At 37.2% G+C, this 17,991-nt stretch overlaps 1 protein-coding gene across 13 annotated transcripts in view; it reads right to left on the bottom strand.

The window, feature by feature from the left end:
* mcph1 (microcephalin 1) overlaps nucleotides 1-17,991 on the bottom strand; it is a 184,689-nt gene that overhangs the window by 149,781 nt on the left and 16,917 nt on the right. For 12 of the 13 annotated variants that reach the window (XR_007933182.1, XR_007933183.1, XR_007933184.1 and 9 more), the window contains exon 7: nucleotides 17,780-17,911. The exons of the other annotated variant lie outside the window; for it this stretch is intronic. Coding sequence is in view for 9 of the 12 variants with exons in the window: in XM_051916830.1 (XP_051772790.1) it covers nucleotides 17,780-17,911 (132 nt within the window). In the remaining 3 variants the exon portion in view is untranslated. The remainder of the gene's footprint in view (nucleotides 1-17,779; nucleotides 17,912-17,991) is intronic. 13 annotated transcript variants of the gene reach the window in all.

Raw genomic sequence — 17,991 nt, 5'->3', positions numbered from 1 at the left:
GCTATTGAAAGAAATGCTTCCAGAGGTCATAGACCCTCTTCTCAATATCGTCAATTCATCTTTATCATTAGGATACGTACCAAAAACTTTTAAGCTGGCTATTATTAAACCTCTTATTAAAAAACCACAACTTGATCCTAGAGAATTAGTCAATTACAGGCCGATCTCAAATCTCACTTTTCTGTCAAAAATACTAGAAAAGGCAGTATCATCACAGCTATGTTCCTTTTTAGAAAGAAATGGTATCTGTGAGGATTTCCAGTCAGGATTTAGACCGTACCATAGTACTGAGACTGCTCTCATTAGAGTTACTAATGATTTGCTCTTATCATCAGATCGTGGTTGTATCTCTCTATTGGTGTTACTGGATCTTAGTGCAGCATTTGACACTATTGATCACAATATTCTTTTAAATAGACTCGAAAATTATGTTGGCATTAGTGGAATTGCATTGTCATGGTTCAAATCATACTTATCTGACCGTTATCAGTTTGTAGTAGTAAACGAAGACATGTCATATCGATCACAAGTTCAATATGGAGTACCACAAGGCTCAGTACTAGGACCGTTACTGTTCACTCTGTACATGCTACCCTTGGGAGATATCATTAGGAAGCATGGCGTTAGTTTTCACTGTTACGCTGATGATACTCAGCTCTATATTTCTTCGCGCCCTGACGAAACTTACCAATTCACAAAATTAACGGAATGCATAGCTGATATAAAAAATTGGATGACCAGTAATTTCCTACTACTAAATTCAGAAAAAACAGAGATTCTAATTTTTGGACCAAAAACTTCTTCACGTAATAACCTAGAATATTGTCTAACACTTGATGGCTGCTCTGTTAAGTCTTCGTCGTCAGTTAGGAACTTGGGTGTGCTTTTTGATACCAATCTTTCATTTGAAGGCCATGTTACTAGCATCTGTAAAACCGCATTCTTCCATCTTAAAAATATATCTAAACTACGACATATGCTCTCAATGAAAAATGCAGAACAGTTAGTTCATGCGTTCATGACCTCAAGGCTAGATTACTGTAACGCTCTACTGGGTGGTTGTTCTGCTCGCCTGATAAATAAACTACAGCTCGTACAAAATGCAGCAGCTAGAGTTCTTACTAGAACCAGGAAGTATGACCATATTAGCCCAGTTCTGTCAACACTGCATTGGCTTCCTGTTAAACATCGTATAGATCTTAAAATCTTGCTAATTACTTACAAAGCACTAAATGGTTTAGCTCCCCAGTACCTGAGCGAGCTCCTAATTCATTATAGTCCTTCACGTCTATTGCGATCTCAGAATTCAGGCCAGCTGATAATACCTAGAATATCAAAATCAACTGCAGGTGGTAGATCCTTCTCCTATTTGGCACCTAAACTCTGGAACAATCTTCCTAGCATTGTTCGGGAAGCAGACACACTCTGTCAGTTTAAATCTAGACTAAAAACGCATCTCTTTAACCTGGCATACACATAACACATTACCAATTTATATTTCCAAATCCGTTAAAGGATTATTAGGCTGCATAAATTAGGTCAGCCGGAACCGGGAACACTTCCTATAACACCTGATGTACTCGTTACATCAGAAGAAGAATGGCATCTACGCTAATATTAGTCTTTCTGTTTATCCCGAGGTTCACCGTAGTCAACCGGATCCGGGCCGTATCCAGGTGAGACCAAGGACCTGCACCTTGACACGACCACAACGCAGCCCTGAAGTATCAGCAGAGATTGAGTCAACTAGATCATCCCCTGTGAAGGCCTCATCGACACGACAGCCACGACACAGTTCCTCAACAACCGTCCATACCGGCGTGATGAATACGATCCTCAATTGGATGGAACTGAAATAAATACTTTTAATGTTGCGATCCTATTGGACTTATGATAGCAACCTGAATTGTAACAAAGCACTGTTGGCCAGAGGAGAACTGGCACCCCGACTAAGCCTGGTTTCTCCCAAGGTTTTTTTCTCCATTTTAACACCAATTTGCCACTTGTCTGCCACCTGATGTCACCTGATGGAGTTTGGGTTCCTTGCCGCTGTCGCCTCTGGCTTGCTTAGTTGGGGACACTTGACTTGACATTTGATATTCAACAGTGCTTTTGATCTGCCTGCATTGACACTATTCTTTAAGAGATGCTGTGCAGCCAAACAATGTACCAGTTATCAATGTAAAGCTGCTTTGACACAATCTACATTGTAAAAAGCGCTATATAAATAAAGGTGACTTGACTTGACTTAAATTGTAAAGACCTTGAGTTTTCGTTGAAGGGCGTGTCCGTGGCGGCCTGTCAAAGTCTGATGTTTCACCATGAAAGAGGAAGCTGTTGTAACTCAGGCATACAATGTCCGTTCTGCCCCAAATTTCACATGTGTGATAAGAGTCCTGGCATAAAGACTATATGCCAATATTCAGTTAGTCATAGCGCCACCAGCTGGTAACAGGAAATTGTATGCTTTACACTTTAATTCACTCCCAGAAACACATTTCAATATGCCACGAAGTACCAAACATACTAGAAACACTTTAAATTATTCAGTTACGGTCAAAGCGCACCTGTTGGCAGCAGGAAGTGTGGCACTTTGAAATGACTTGGCTATAATTCTCCTGTATTCACTCACTTACATGCATGTCACCCACTGTTCACTGTTTTCCTGATGAAAACGAGTGGCGGTGAGCCCTTGTGCGAGGGCCCTTTCATCGTTGCTTGCAGCTTTAATATTATCTATGGTTCCCAACATTTCTTACAGATTTCTGCTTGTCGTAAATCAGATACAGATTAATTAGTACAGCATCATTACATTTATTTGAATGCGTTAATGCGAGCAAATGCGCGTGAGAATTAGTCATTGTTTCTCTATTAATTGTGAAACTGTGGGTTGTAAGTAGTTGCTTAAAAAGTAGAAAAATATATAACTTTTGAGTTTCTAAGCTACTTTAGTGATAAAATCACAGGAAAGCGTTGACAACGAGTTTCTGCGCTCCTCTCTGTGCTCGCGATTTTCACGTGATGTGCAGCTACTGTCTGCATGAATGATCGTGTGCCACAATGCATCAGCGCAGTAGCTCAATATAATGACACAAATCCGATGGTCTAAAATCGCTTAAATGTCCAAACTGGCAAGCTTTAAAACACCTACAATTGACAAAGTTTAGCGAAGACACAAGTGAAAGTGATCTCACTTCGGGGCTCACCGTTCGCTGTGTCTGTGTGTGTTGACTTGGTGTTTGCCTTCATGTTGCATCTATGCCGCTGACTGGACAGGGTGGGGGGTCACGTGACTACACACACGGTAGTATGTTATTTTTATGGGGAAAGTATTAACAGGATTTATAAAAAAAAAATAAAAAATAAAAAATAAAAAAAATATAATAATAATAATAATAATAATAATCGACATGGGAAAATTACTTCGGTTAGGGGTTCTGAATTTCGGTTTCGATTACTTTGATTAATCGTCCAGCCCTAGACCGCCTTGATCTGCATATATACTAAAGTACACAGCAACATACACAGGACAAATCCAAACATTATCCTGAATGTGTATGAAAACAATGGGAATGTATTAAAATGTGTGCGCGTAAATACAATGTGCGATCAGTGCGTCGAGAGCGCTCATGATTTGTCTGTGCATCAATATAATCAATGTACGACTCCTGTATGTCACCGCAATCATCTTTACTTTGATTGCAATTCTCATCCATCAAATTGCTTTATCCAGCCGAGAAACAGTTTTCATATCATCTGGCCATACAGCTGTGGGATGTTTCGACGTTCCGTTCAGACAGGAACAGCGCGATGTGGGAGGGTTCGTGTTCGTGTTCTCTCTGCCATCTCTGATATAATCAGCATGGACTTTAAGATCATCTAACTGTGACGTAAATTACGTTATGAAGCAATTTCACATGCTTCTGCGATAAATTATTTTAACGTGTTAAGGATTCTGAATTAATCGCATACTTTAACATGTTAACATTGACAGCCCATACATACACATACATATATACATACATACACACACACACACACACACACACACACACAGTGGGTACGGAAAGTATTCAGACCCCCTTAAATTTTTCACTCTGTTATATTGCAGCCATTTGCTAAAATGATTTAAGTTCATTTTTTTTCCCTCATTAATGTACACACAGCACCCCATATTGACAGAAAAACACAGAGTTTTTGCACATTTTTGCAGATTTATTAAAAAAGAGGACCATGTAATATTTCAGTTTTTAAGTATTCAGACCCTTTGCTCAGTATTTAGTAGAAGCACCCTTTTGATCTAATACAGCCATGAGTCTTTTTGGGAAAGATGCAACAAGTTTTTCACACCTGGATTTGGGGATTCCTCTGCCATTCCTCCTTGCAGATCCTCTCCAGTTCTGTCAGGTTGGTGGACAGCCATTTTTAGGTCTCTCCAGAGATGCTCAATTGGGTTTAAGTCAGGGTTCTGGCTGGGCCATTCAAGAACAGTCACAGAGTTGTTGTGAAGCCACTCCTTCGTTATTTTAGCTGTGTGCTTAGGGTCATTGTCTTGTTGGAAGGTAAACCTTCGGCCCAGTCTGAGGTCCTGAGCACTCTGGAGAAGGTTTTCGTCCAGGATATCCCTGTACTTGGCCGCATTCATCTTTTCCTTGATTGCAACCAGTCGTCCTGTCCCTGCAGCTGAAAAACACCCCCACAGCATGATGCTGCCACCACCATGCTTCACTGTTGGGACTGTATTGGACAGGTGATGAGCAGTGCCTGGTTTTCTCCACACATACCGCTTAGAATTAAGGCCAAAAAGTTCTATCTTGGTCTCATCAGACCAGAGAATCTTACTTCTCACCATCTTGGAGTCCTCCATGCAGGCTTTCATGTGTCTTGCACTGAGGAGACGCTTCCGTTGGGCCACTCTGCCATAAAGCCCCGACTGGTGGAGGGCTGCAGTGATGCTCGACTTTCTACAACTTTCTCCCATCTCCCGACTGCATCTCTGGAGCTCAGCCACAGTGATCTTTGGGTTCTTCTTTACCTCTCTCACCAAGGCTCTTCTCCCCCGATAGCTCAGTTTGGCCGGACGGCCAGCTCTAGGAAGGGTTCTGGTCGTCCCAAACGTCTTCCATTTAAGGATTATGGAGGCCACTGTGCTCTTAGGAACCTTAAGTGCAGCAGAATTTTTTTTGTAACCTTGGCCAGATCTGTTCCTTGCCACAATTCTGTCTCTGAGCTCTTCAGGCAGTTCCTTTGACCTCATGATTCTCATTTGCTCTGACATGCACTGTGAGCTGTAAGGTCTTATATAGACAGGTGTGTGGCTTTCCTAATCAAGTCCAATCAGTATAATCAAACACAGCTGGACTCAAATGAAGGTGTAGAACCATCTCAAGGATGATCAGAAGAAATGGACAGCACCTGAGTTAAATATATGAGTGTCACCGCAAAGGGTCTGAATACTTAGGACCATGTGATATTTCAGTTTTTCTTTTTAAATAAATCTGCAAAAATGTCAACAATTCTGTGTTTTTCTGTCAATATGGGGTGCTGTGTGCACATTAATGAGGAAAAAAAATGAACTTAAATGATTTTAGCTAATGGCTGCAATATAACAAAGAGTGAAAAATTTAAGGGGGTCTGAATACTTTCCGTACCCACTGTATATTTTATATATATATATATATATATATATATATATATATATATATATATATATATATATATATATATATATATACACATACACACACACACACACACATTATTAAGGGCTCAACATTAAGCCTAGTCTGAGTAAAAAAAAAAAAAAAAAAAAAAGTTGCTAGTCTGGAAAAAACAGGATTTTTAATTTGTAAATATAATTTATTCTGAAGAATATTCTCATCATTGTTCAATCAGCTTTGACATATTTAAATCTACATATTTGTGATATTTACCCCAAGGCCATTTTTTTCCCTTTATAGAGGGCTTTTTCCCCCCTAATCTTATTAAATGTATGCTTCATCTTTCATTTAAATTCTTAAATTTGATCAGTATTTTCAATTAGAATAATAAGACACTATAGGGCTATGATGATCAAACAAAATCATTTACGCTGAATAATTACAACTGCATTAAATAATGTTTGTTTTAAATATTTTTTTGAAAAGACAAATTAGAAATACTTTTACACTGTGTTCCAAATTATTATGCAAATGACTTATCAGTGGGATTTCAGTACAATAACCATTCAGATTTTAGTTTTTCAAAGAAAGTGTTTGTTTTATTTCTCCGTATCTTTTTAGATAACTGGTATCAATCTCAGACAGATTTGTTAAGTAGTTTGCCAGGCCTACTTAATGGTAAATGGAAACCCTACTTAAAGATGTTGTTCCACATTAAGCAAGTCACAGTTCTCATGTAATATGGGGAGGAAGAAAGATCTTTCTGAAGATGAAAAGCATGAAATGGTGCAATGTTATGCAAAAGGCATAAAAACAACTAATATTGTGTGAAAAGTGAATGGAGATTATGGAACTATCATAAGATTTGTGAGTAATTTAGAGCACAGCAGAACTCGGTCAGATAAAGGCTTAAAGTTTCTGTCAAACAAGTTAATTGTATTAAAAGGACAGCTGTATAAAAAAAAAAAAAAAAAAAAAAAAAAAAAAAAGCCCACTGTTGAGCAGCAGGTATTTGAAGCTCTTGGGGCGGTTGCACCAGATGGACATAAAAAAGTTTGGTGTAAGCTCTACGCTGGACGTAGTTACGTCCAGCTTTCCGATGAATATTTACACCTGTTGCACCATCTAAAACTATGACTAGGCGCAGGTACGCTTAGCGTAGACGATGCGCGTACACGCTGGCATGTTCTACAGCACTATTAGTTGAGACGTGCGCTACACCCAGATGGTGCAACAGGTATAAATTCTACGCAGGACTTAAAATGCATTTTACGTTAAGCTTAGTCTTACGACCGGGTGTACGTCCAGCCGGATGCAACCGGCCTCTGGTGTCTTTGGAGTCTCAAGAACCTCTCCATGCAGGCTGGCAGTTGTGTAAAACTGCATTTCAGCCACCCCTAACCGAACCTCACAAAGAGAAACATTCACAGTGGGTGTAGAAATACATTTTCAAACAGTTTTATTGCTGTGGTGTTTTTTGCAGCATGGGATAGTGCATAGTATTTCAGAAGGCATTATCCTTTTTATACCAAAGCTGAAAATGGCCAGTTATAAACTCCACATATCTTGCAGAAGTCATTTCGACACCCTCGGAGACCCTAAAGGGACCTTCCATCTCACTTTCCAATATTCCAGCCCAAATCATCACCCGCCAGCTCCCTGTTGACGTCACAGTCTTGTTGGAACGTGGTGGCCACTCACCAGCCATCCAGAAATTCATCCATCTAGACCATCCATTGTAGTACGGCATTCGTCAGTGAATAAAACGATTTAAAAATGAGTCTTTATTTATTTCTACACCCACTGTAAATGTTTCTCTTTGTGAGGTTTGGTTAGAGGTAGCTGAAATGCAACTTTACACACAACTGCCAGCCAGCATGGAGAGGTTCTTGAGACTCTAGAAACACCAGGAGGTCTAATTGATTTTAAATTGTAATTTTGGCTGCATTGCACCTGAAATAGGTCATAGTCCATAGCCCAGCAGTATTGCTTTATATATATTTAAAAAAAAAAAAAAAAAAAAAAAAAATTCCTTATTCAAGGACATGTATTTATTGCATGGATGGAACAAGACACGAAGTGTCTAAATGTGCACAATTCAGCTGAATTATGAAGTTTACTTTAACTGTATGCTTTGCACAGAATATATAAAGCAAACTGTACAATAACCAGAACATTAATAACAACACTGGTATCAGAGCATGTGATTTATCTGCCAATCAAAGTTTGAAGTTGTTTTTTACTAGGCTATATAGCAATTAAGGCTCTCATCCACCACTGATCTGTGCTCACATTGAATTTTCAAACAGATTTAAGTGCAAAAGAATTAGGCTATAAAGAACAACCGGTAACACTTTACAATAAGGTCTCATTATTTCATGCATTAACTAAGATTGAGCAATAGACAAGTCAAGTCAAGTCACCTTTATTTATATAGCGCTTTTTACAATGTAGATTGTGTCAAAGCAGCTTTACATTGATAACTGGTACATTATTTGGCTGCACAGCAGCTCTTAAAAGAATAGTGTCAATGCAGGCAGATCAAAGCACTGTTGAATATCAAATGTCAAGTCAAATGTCAAGTGTCCCCAACTAAGCAAGCCAAAGGCGACATCAGGTGGCAGACAAGTGGCAAATGTGTTTAAATGGAGAAAAAAAACCTTGGGAGAAACCAGGCTTAGTCGGGGGGCCAGTTCTCCTCTGGCCAACAGTGCTTTGTTACGATTCAGGTAGCTATCATAAGTCCGACAGGATCGCAACATTCAAAGTATTTATTCCAGTTCCATCCAATTGAGGATCGTATTCATCACGGCGGTATGGACGGTTGTTGAGGAACTGTGTCGTGGCTGTCGTGTCTACATTTGTTACAGAAAGTATTATTTTTTGTTAATGTTAGTTAAGAAATACAACTGATCATTGTTAGTTTTATCTCAGGTCCATTAAATAAGTTCTTTTGATTGTAGTAATGTTATTAAACAGTAACTAAGAAATTAACATTAGAGTAATTAATGCTTTATGAGTATTTTTCATTGTCAGTTTGGTAATAATGAATTAAAATGTTAACTAATGAAGCTGTATGTTTCAAAGTTTTACTGAACAATAACAAAGGCCACGTTCACACTGTACATTTTGGGGATTGACAACCGCATTTACTTACAGGTGAGTCTTGAAATGTCCCGTTCACACATCAACTTACAGTAGCGTTTGAAACACTGTCTGTATGAACGTGCAACGAGAGTCAAGCCTGTATTCTATTACTAGTAACCATAGCGACAGTGACCAACTTAATATTAAAGATGTCGACATCCATAAAACTGAAAAGTCTTATCACTTTTGACATGACAAGAGACTAATTGAACCGCAAGTTCATCGATCAAAACTTCATTAACCAACAGCAGCATGTGAACACGCGCAAGCCGGAGTCTTTAACCACTGCACTGGCGTGTCACGTCCTTTGCGAGGTCTCACGCATGACACGCCATTTAAATTTGGAAAAGAAACTCAAAACTGACGGGAGCCGCTCCAGTGGAGAACAGTGACTGGCTCTAACACCTTAAGATGATGCACAGCTCATATCTCTGTCACTGTAAGTTACCGAAAGCGAAACCACACACAAAACACATTAGAAGAGCGGCTCTCTCGCACTGTATGACGTGACAGACAACTAGTTGTCCAGGGCTGCGTTTACACTTGGCATTAACATGCGATCACCGTGATTCGATCAAGCAGATCAGATCATTAGCCAATCAGGACATGGTGCATTTACATTTGTTCACATCAAGTGGCCTTTGTATCTGGATAACTGATCGGATTTCTGTTTCCCGCAGAATATTTAAATTAGGCGTGTTCGAAAGGCAGAAACTTCAAATGGCTTCATAGCATAAAACAACTTTCACTTTAGCCTCTATCAATGCAGTGCACACAGCATGGAATTTGTGATTTATTCCACAAAAGTACAATCGATCACAAATAGAGAACTTAATCTACCAATTTAAGTTTCCCAACATTAATCTTGTATGATGAAAAAAATTATTTTGACGCATTTCATGATTGAAAGAAGCACGCAAGCATTTGTATTGTTTGTGTAATATTTAACGGCAGAATTCGAACACTTTGTATTAAAGAAATAAAAGAATGCACATCACATTAAAGAGCATTAATTAGAAATAAACAAGAGTTAGGCTTAGGCTAAACGACACCAGATAAGAGTAAAGACGATACAAATTAAACAATGTCCTATTGCTTTCACTCGCTTGCTTTACTTTCCGATGCAATCTCCAGTCTTAGATCAAATAAATTTTTTTTAAATGAAAAAATACTTCCAGAGTTGAAAAATAACAGGGTTGATCATGTTAAACAAGTCACATCATCCAGGTTTAAAGTTATAGCGTGCAATATTGGGAGATTAATAAACTGAAACAATAAAAACATACGCAATCGCCTAGTTTAGATAATGTTGCACAATTAAAATGAAAAATGACACAAGGTATCATGTAAGTCTAAAACTCTTTTAAAGAGAGACGTTTATTGTAAAGTTCAAAGAAGTTTAATTTCTTGTCAAAACTGCGTCTGTCCATTTTTTTCCTGACAGCCACGCAGAGAGACTGGGCGGGGATTTAAATGACATCGCCCTCTGAATGTAGATACGATGGCTGGATCGCGTTTACATTACACTGAGATCCGACCACAATGCACCCTTGACTACCTCCAAACCAGGCACATTGATCGGATAACATTCCAATCACAAACGCGTTTACACTCGTCTTTTCAATGCGTATGTGGACAATATCCAGATAAAGGTGGCATGTTAATGCCAAGTGTAAACGCAGCCCAGTACGGTTCCGTTCACACAGCGTGAATATTCCGAGAATGCGGTTGTGAGTCCTGAAAATTTACGGGTGTGAGTTCGGTTATAAAATGCGGTTGTCACTCCCGTAAATAACCGTACTGTATGTGAACGAAACTGTATACAGGACTGACAACTGTATTCTTCTGCTGTGCTGCTGTGTTAACATGGCCAAATAATCAGAACATTTCTAATCATTAGGGCATGTTGTAGTCCAGATTAAAATATAAAAATGTTTAAGTTTAAAAATTAATAGCCTATTAAGTCTTTAAGTATTAAGTATTTGGTGCTGTGATGAACAACATTGAGATTACAAAAAAATGAATGGCTGTTTGAAGCATTTTAAAAACTTCACTAGCACATTTGCTTTGTTTGCGGGGTTTCCGGGGTAACCGCCGCACTCTGCTGTTCCATCAGCGCCCTCTGCTGTCAGAGTGTGAACGTGCACTTTCATTCAGCGCGTCTCCTTCACTCATTGCGCCATGTGCTTCTCATGCACGTTGGGCTTGTTTACATCTGAGTGCGTGTCCAGAATACAGCAGTGCTGTGCATTTTATACGGTTGATGGGGAAAGTATTCTTAAATGCATTATAAAAATTTTAATAATTGGTAATCAATTATTTACCTTTGGACTCGACTCTCGATTCCAAACGTCTCAGAATCGATTCTTCTTGGACTCGATTCCCAGCCCTATTAATTAGTTGTGTGATAGAACGGTGGGATGGTCACTGTATCAGCTCACAGCAGGCACATATTGTGTAATTAGCAAATGTTTTATAGAGAAATGAAAACAGGTCACACCTCGACAATTATTTGCTAGGGCTGGACCTAAATATTCGATTATTCGGTGGGTTGGTATTCGATTTTTAATTTTGGGATTTGAATATTTGTTGTTGTTTTTTTCTTTTTCCGCACACCTGGCATCCCCCACACGCGAAACGGTTCTCATTCGCGCTTGAATATGTTTACACTATAAAATCTGGTGAAATACAACACTCTTTTTTTACAATTATCTTATATAGCCTAGCCATTTTTTAATAAGATGGACAGATGAAGGAACCCAACCTTGTTATACTTAAATATATTTGATTCTTCTTAGCCTACCAATGTGTACCCTGCAACTGGAGTATTCTCTGACTGAAGCCCACAGCTGCATGAGCTTGTATTTTGGGTTAAGCAGCGTTGCTTTGATAGTGGAAAATAGAGTAATAGAAACAAAATGTATTAGACTTTTTACCCATTATTATCAATCTAAATAAATCGACTGCGAAACATAGGAGCTTGTTAAAACTCAAACGTGAGCTTTTACTGGGACGGCATGTTCTTTATGTATTACAGTTCGTTCATTAATTTTTCACTCTTCTTTTATTTAAATAGCCTATCTGTTACTGTGTCAGTAATTGCGGTGCTGCTATTTTCTGATTTGGGAGTGATTTGTTTGTCAGAAAAACGTTAGGCTACCTTATTAAAAGTATTGCTCTTAACAGACCTGTGTTTTATATCACTAGTGCTGTGTCCATTCTCGAAGCATATAAGCCCTGTCCGCATCAGGCGCGCTGCTTTTAGCTAGTTAATTTCACAGTTCTGTAGTAAAAGTTTATTAACTCTGAACGTCGCGTGTCCATACTGCACCAAATGCGACACTGCACTCCCTTGGGTCCGCAGCAACACACACATACGTGGTGTATGAAGTCAATTGGATGAACGGTTCTCGACAAAATCAAAATGCAAACAGACAGCAATTCCTGCTGTAACGCGTTGTGTATGGAGCAAATAGGGATAGCTCACTTAGCTTAAGTTATTGATACCAGACAGACTTCACAGAGGCAATTGACATTTCACAACTGGCGCTTTATTCCCCAATGAACTGGTGTCACTGTCCGTCGCAAATGTTATGCAGTCCACAGCGTTACTTAATAAAGAAAATAACTTTAAATGAGCAACAGAAAAACAGAAATAACCCGAATACATGCGGTGCTCGAGTCGCACCTACAATGCAGATCGACAGTTCAACCGGGAGCACGCAGCTCTTAAAGGGGCTACACCATATTTCTACTCGTTACACTGCCTTTATTAGAGAGAAGAATATGTTCAGCCCCCTTCTTCCGAAGTTTCGAATATTCGTTGTGGATTACTACCGAAGCTTAGAAGATCAAAAAATGGTATTCAGACCAGCCCTAATATTTTCACTTGCACAAATGCTCCAAAATATATTTTGAGGTCGCACACATTAAATTTAGGGAGCATATGCGACTAAAATGGTTGCAATTTCGAGCCTTGCTAGCTAGTTTATTGCTGCATCATCAAATAATTTTGGTAACACTTTATAATAACTGCACACTATGAAGCATTAGTTAAGCATTAGTAAATAGTCAATTCATAATTTATAAAGCATTAACAGACATTAGTAATCAGTTTATAAATACAGCTATAAATGCTTTGTTCTTGATTTATACGCATATCTATAATGTGTTTAATAATTGTATTTTCATACTTCATTAATGATCAATTTATTATTTCTAAATTAAGTATCACATTATTTACAAACCAGTTATTTAGGAGTTGTCAGTGGTTCATAAGATCATTTAGAATGTGTAAGTAAATGATTAATAAACTATTTAAACATACATTTATACATCTTATCATTTAGACATAGTAATATTTACTCTGTGTTAATAATTGCTTTATTAACATATTTCTACTGTAATTCATGATTAATTCAGGTAGTTATAAAACATTTAGAAGTGGTCAGTTAACTTTTTGTAAGCTCATCTAAAGTGAGGATTATTCATGCCTCGTAAAGCTTTACAAAGGAGATTTAAAGGCTCAGTTATCTTCTGCACTGCTGTTCTCTAATGTTTTAAAGTTAGTAATGAGGTAGTTTTGACACTGTGAAATGTTTTATTATATTATTTTTTTATAAAAAAATAAAAATAAATATGTGTTGTATTTTGGCACTCCTGTAATCCAGTGCTGGCACTGGTAAACTTTTGTTCAGCAATGTTTACACTTTACAGAAATATATTTTTTATATCAGATTATTTTTTATATCAGATCAAAGGCTTAGTTTCAGTTTACTGCACAGTTATATTTTTTGTGACATTGCAGAGATTTATTTAATTTTATATCAAGTTACCCATTGTAAAGTTTCATTTTTTTGCCTGAAATAAACATTTCTATGTTCTGTATCCTTGAAATCTCCTTTATAAAAGCTTTACAAGACATAAATACTCCTCACTTTAGATGAGCTCACAAAAAGAGTTAACTGACATCTACTAAATGTTTTATAACTACCTGAATTAATCATGAATTACAGCAGGAATACGTGTTAGTAAAGCATTTATTAACACACTGAACAACTATTACTATAAGTCTGAATACTAAGATGTATAAATGTACATTTAAATAGTTTATTAATCATTTACTTACACTTTATAAATGATCTTATGAACCACTGACAACTTCTGAATAACTGGTTTGTAAATAATGTAATACATAATTTAGAAATGATAAATTAATCATTAAAAGTATGGAAATACAATTCTTAAACATTATAAATATGCTTTTAAATCAAGAACTAAGCATTTATAGGTGTATTTATAAACTGCTTACTAATGTCTATTAATGCTTCATAAATTATGAATTGACTATTTATGCTTAACTAATGCTTCATAGCGTGAGTTATTATAAAGTGTTACCATAATTTCTAATGAGCATGGATTGGATCCATTTAACATTCAGCAGGCCGACATAAATACAACAGAACAAAGATACATGAAATAAATAGTGTTTTTTTAGTTAGGGTTAAGTTTTCAGGTACAGAAATAAAGTAGACAAAAATGTAAAATAACTGCATATTCTTCACTGTGTAAATTTAATACATATTAATTAGAGATGCACTGATACTAAATTTCTCTGCCGATACTGATAGCCAATTATTCAGAATGATATCGGCCGATACCGATAGTTTGGTTTTTCTTAAGGGAAAAAAAAAAAAAAAAAAAAAATCTCTCCCAAATAATGTTGCAAACTATACAGGGAACCCTCTCATTTGGTACACTACAATATTAGAGGTTACAATTAACAGCAGAGGTTTTATATTCAGCTGCTGTTTATTTTCAGATATAATTACACTCAAAAACTGAAATGTATAAAACTTAGTATCACATAAGGTAGTTTTCATAAGCACTTGTCTTCATGGCAAATTTGACCAAACATAATTAACAGTAAATAAGCTCCTCTCTAGTGTTTTTTTATAGGTAGATAGCTAAGGAACTGAACATTGGAAAACATTCCTGAGGTAAAAGTGACATGATGTGACATTGTTCACAAGCTGTTTTATTGACGTCTTTCCGCGGTTGAAACACAAATAAAGTGATTAAGCCAAGTCAAGTCACCTTTATTTATATAGCGCTTTTAACAATGCAGATTGTAACAAAGCAGCTTTACAGTGATAACTGGTATATAATTTTGGCAGCACAGCAGCTCTTAAAGAAATGCGTGAGAACAAAACTCTCAGCTCCACTTACAAGGAATTCCGCCTCCGTTTACGTCACTCAGGCACATACTAGGAAAAAAAACCCCGAAGTTCATGAGGAGAGAGAGGCAAAGTGAGATTTAAGAACCAGCTGGAGATGATTCAATATAATTTTAAACAATAAGAATAAAATGTATACTGTGACAGAAATTAGTCTTTGATAATCTCTTAATATATACATTCAATAATACTAACTAAAAGTTATTATCAGTTAAAAATGTTATATGTCCAGATGAATTTATCTTAAGGTATTTTAAGTTACTATTAGCAAAATTATTTAATTATATAAAACTATATAGTCAGTGCACTGCAAATGAACTAGTTCAATGCCTTGATTTTGTTATACAAATTTATAGAAGAGAAGGCCTGAGAGATTTCCTATCCTATAATGCAGTCAAAAGGACACAGCAATGAAAGGGTTAAACCTGCAAGACTCTAAAACAGACACAGAGAGAGAGAGAGAGATATAGAGACACACACACACACACACACACACACAGGCAGAACAGTTGGAGCCTGACCAGTTAGATGAGTCCGATGATTCAATAATATTTTAAACAATAAGAATAAAATATATACTGTAACAGAAATTAGTCTTTGATCATCTCTAAATATATACATTAAAATATAAAACTAACTAAAGCCTTTTATAACTAAAATGTGTTCTTGTCTTCTCAACCCTGTTTAAAAATAGATATTTGCTGCCCTCTAGTGCTTATTCTATATATGACATTTAAATATTTTAATTATTTTAACCAAAGAGCAGTTATCTGCCTAATTTAAACTTACACATACTTCTTGTAATTAAAAATGCTTTAAAATGTGTTTATTTATAATATTTGTATTATTATATACTGAAATAAAGGGTGTATATTTATAAAATAAGGGTGTATATTCCCTTCTTTGTCCTTAATATAATCACTTACCATGGCAACAATGTTCGAGATATCCAACATCCCTTTTCAATTTAACAACTTCAATGTCTTAGCAACAAGTTAAAAAAAGTTTGGTGTAAATTGTATAAAGCCTGTAGGAGTAGTAGTATAAAATTCATAGCCTGTTTTTTCAAAAAATCCACATTCAAACCAAAATAGCTGACTTCCTGTTGGTCGGAGCTAATGACTGTAAATTAGAAAGCTGTCCGGCTTAATGAGACCAATATGTGTACCGAGTTTGGTGACTAGGTTAAACTAACCCCCTCACTTTTGTCAAAAGGTGGCGCTACTGAGCCCCTCCACCACGCCCATTTCTAAGGCTTTGTCCATGTCTACTGGTTGACAATATTGATGTGTGTGTCGAGTTTCATGCAACTTGAAGCATGTTAAGAGCCTGTTGACAGAGTTTGACATGTTGCCATGGCAACAATATTTAAAATATCAAAAATCCTGTCACAGGTCTACATCTGCTGTGTATTGATCACTGATGAAGTTTGAAGCAAATCAGGTAAAAATAACAGTGAACTCATTGCATTTTGAAAGTGACACTTCTTGCTGCCAGTTGGTGGTGCTATAACTTTGACTCACAATAGTCACATCCATGTGATCAGACTCCTATAACGAACACACTGGTGAAGTTTCATAAAAATCAATCAATGTATGCATAAGTTATAACACACTTTCTGATTCACTTTTCTCGCCATAAATTTGTTGCCTCACCACGGCCAAACCGTTCGAAATATCAAAAATCCGCTGGCAATTTTACATCCTCAATGTCTTGACTTCATGCTGACCGAGTTTGGTGGTGATCGGATTAATCGGCTAGGAGGAGTATATCAAATTCCAGAGCATGCATTTTTCAAACATCCCGTAATAGCCGACTTCCTGTTGGGGTGGCGTATAACTTAGAGCACGAAAGTTGTTAGGCCCGATGAGGTCTATATGTGTACCGAGTTTCATACTAATACGTGCAAGCGCGTTTGATATATGGACCAAGTTTTTGGACCCCGTTCAAGAGGGCGCTGTCGAGCCCCCCTGCCACGCCCGGGTACCAGCTTCTGCCCGGCCCTGATGGCCGCGGATTCCGATGTGTGTGCAAAGTTTCAAGAGTTTTCGAACATGTTAAGGGCCCCAAAAGTGCCAAAAACATAGAAAAAATAATAATAATAATAATCCTAAAGAAAACAATAGGGCCTTCAGCCTTTGGCTCTAATAATAATCCTTAGAAAGGTAAGAGGCCCCAGCGGTATTACCGGTGTTGTCACATGTCGATTAACCGGTGGGAAAATTTTCTCACCGTCACATCCCTAATGTGCACTTCTTGTGCTGTGTTTTGTTCAGCTCTTATGGTGATTTTCTCATAGTGAAAACGGACGCAATACAATTAATAAAACATCAGTAAAGTTTTGGCCATCATTCGGATGGGGTTCGCTACTCTTATGAAAGTTACAAAAGTTATTTAGTCAAAAATAGTGTGCGATTTTTGTATTTTGTTGTTTGATTAACATTAAAGCACAGACAGCAGCGCTAGGATTATGCAACAGACATTATACAGCTCAGTACCTTGACACAGTTAATTAATAAACCACCGGTTTGTTTTATCTGCCTTTTTCCTGCTATAGCCAATATGCCGACGATTGTAAATTGAGCAAAAATCGGCCAATACATAACTGGCAGACGATACATCGGTGCATCTCTACTGTCAACTTATAACATCCATATAACACCCCTGGGGAAAAAAAAAAAAAAAAAAAAAAAATTATATATATATATTTTAGTTCAGAAATGGATGAGGAAATACCAGTGGGTGAGAGATGTTCACGTTGAGCTCTCATTTCTCTCAGTCGCTGAGCCATGCTGTCAGAGCGTTTTAAAGAGGGACTGTAGACTATTCCACTTTCCTCATCAATAACGAATGGAGAAGTGTCAGAAACTATTAAAACAAAATTCCAAATGCACAAAATTCACAAATTTGTTCAATTAATTAAATATGAAACCAATGAAACAAACCTA

Source organism: Ctenopharyngodon idella, chromosome 13 (genome assembly GCF_019924925.1).
Source record: "Ctenopharyngodon idella isolate HZGC_01 chromosome 13, HZGC01, whole genome shotgun sequence".
Lineage (NCBI taxonomy): Eukaryota > Metazoa > Chordata > Actinopteri > Cypriniformes > Xenocyprididae > Ctenopharyngodon > Ctenopharyngodon idella.
This window is presented reverse-complemented; position numbering and strand designations above follow the sequence as displayed.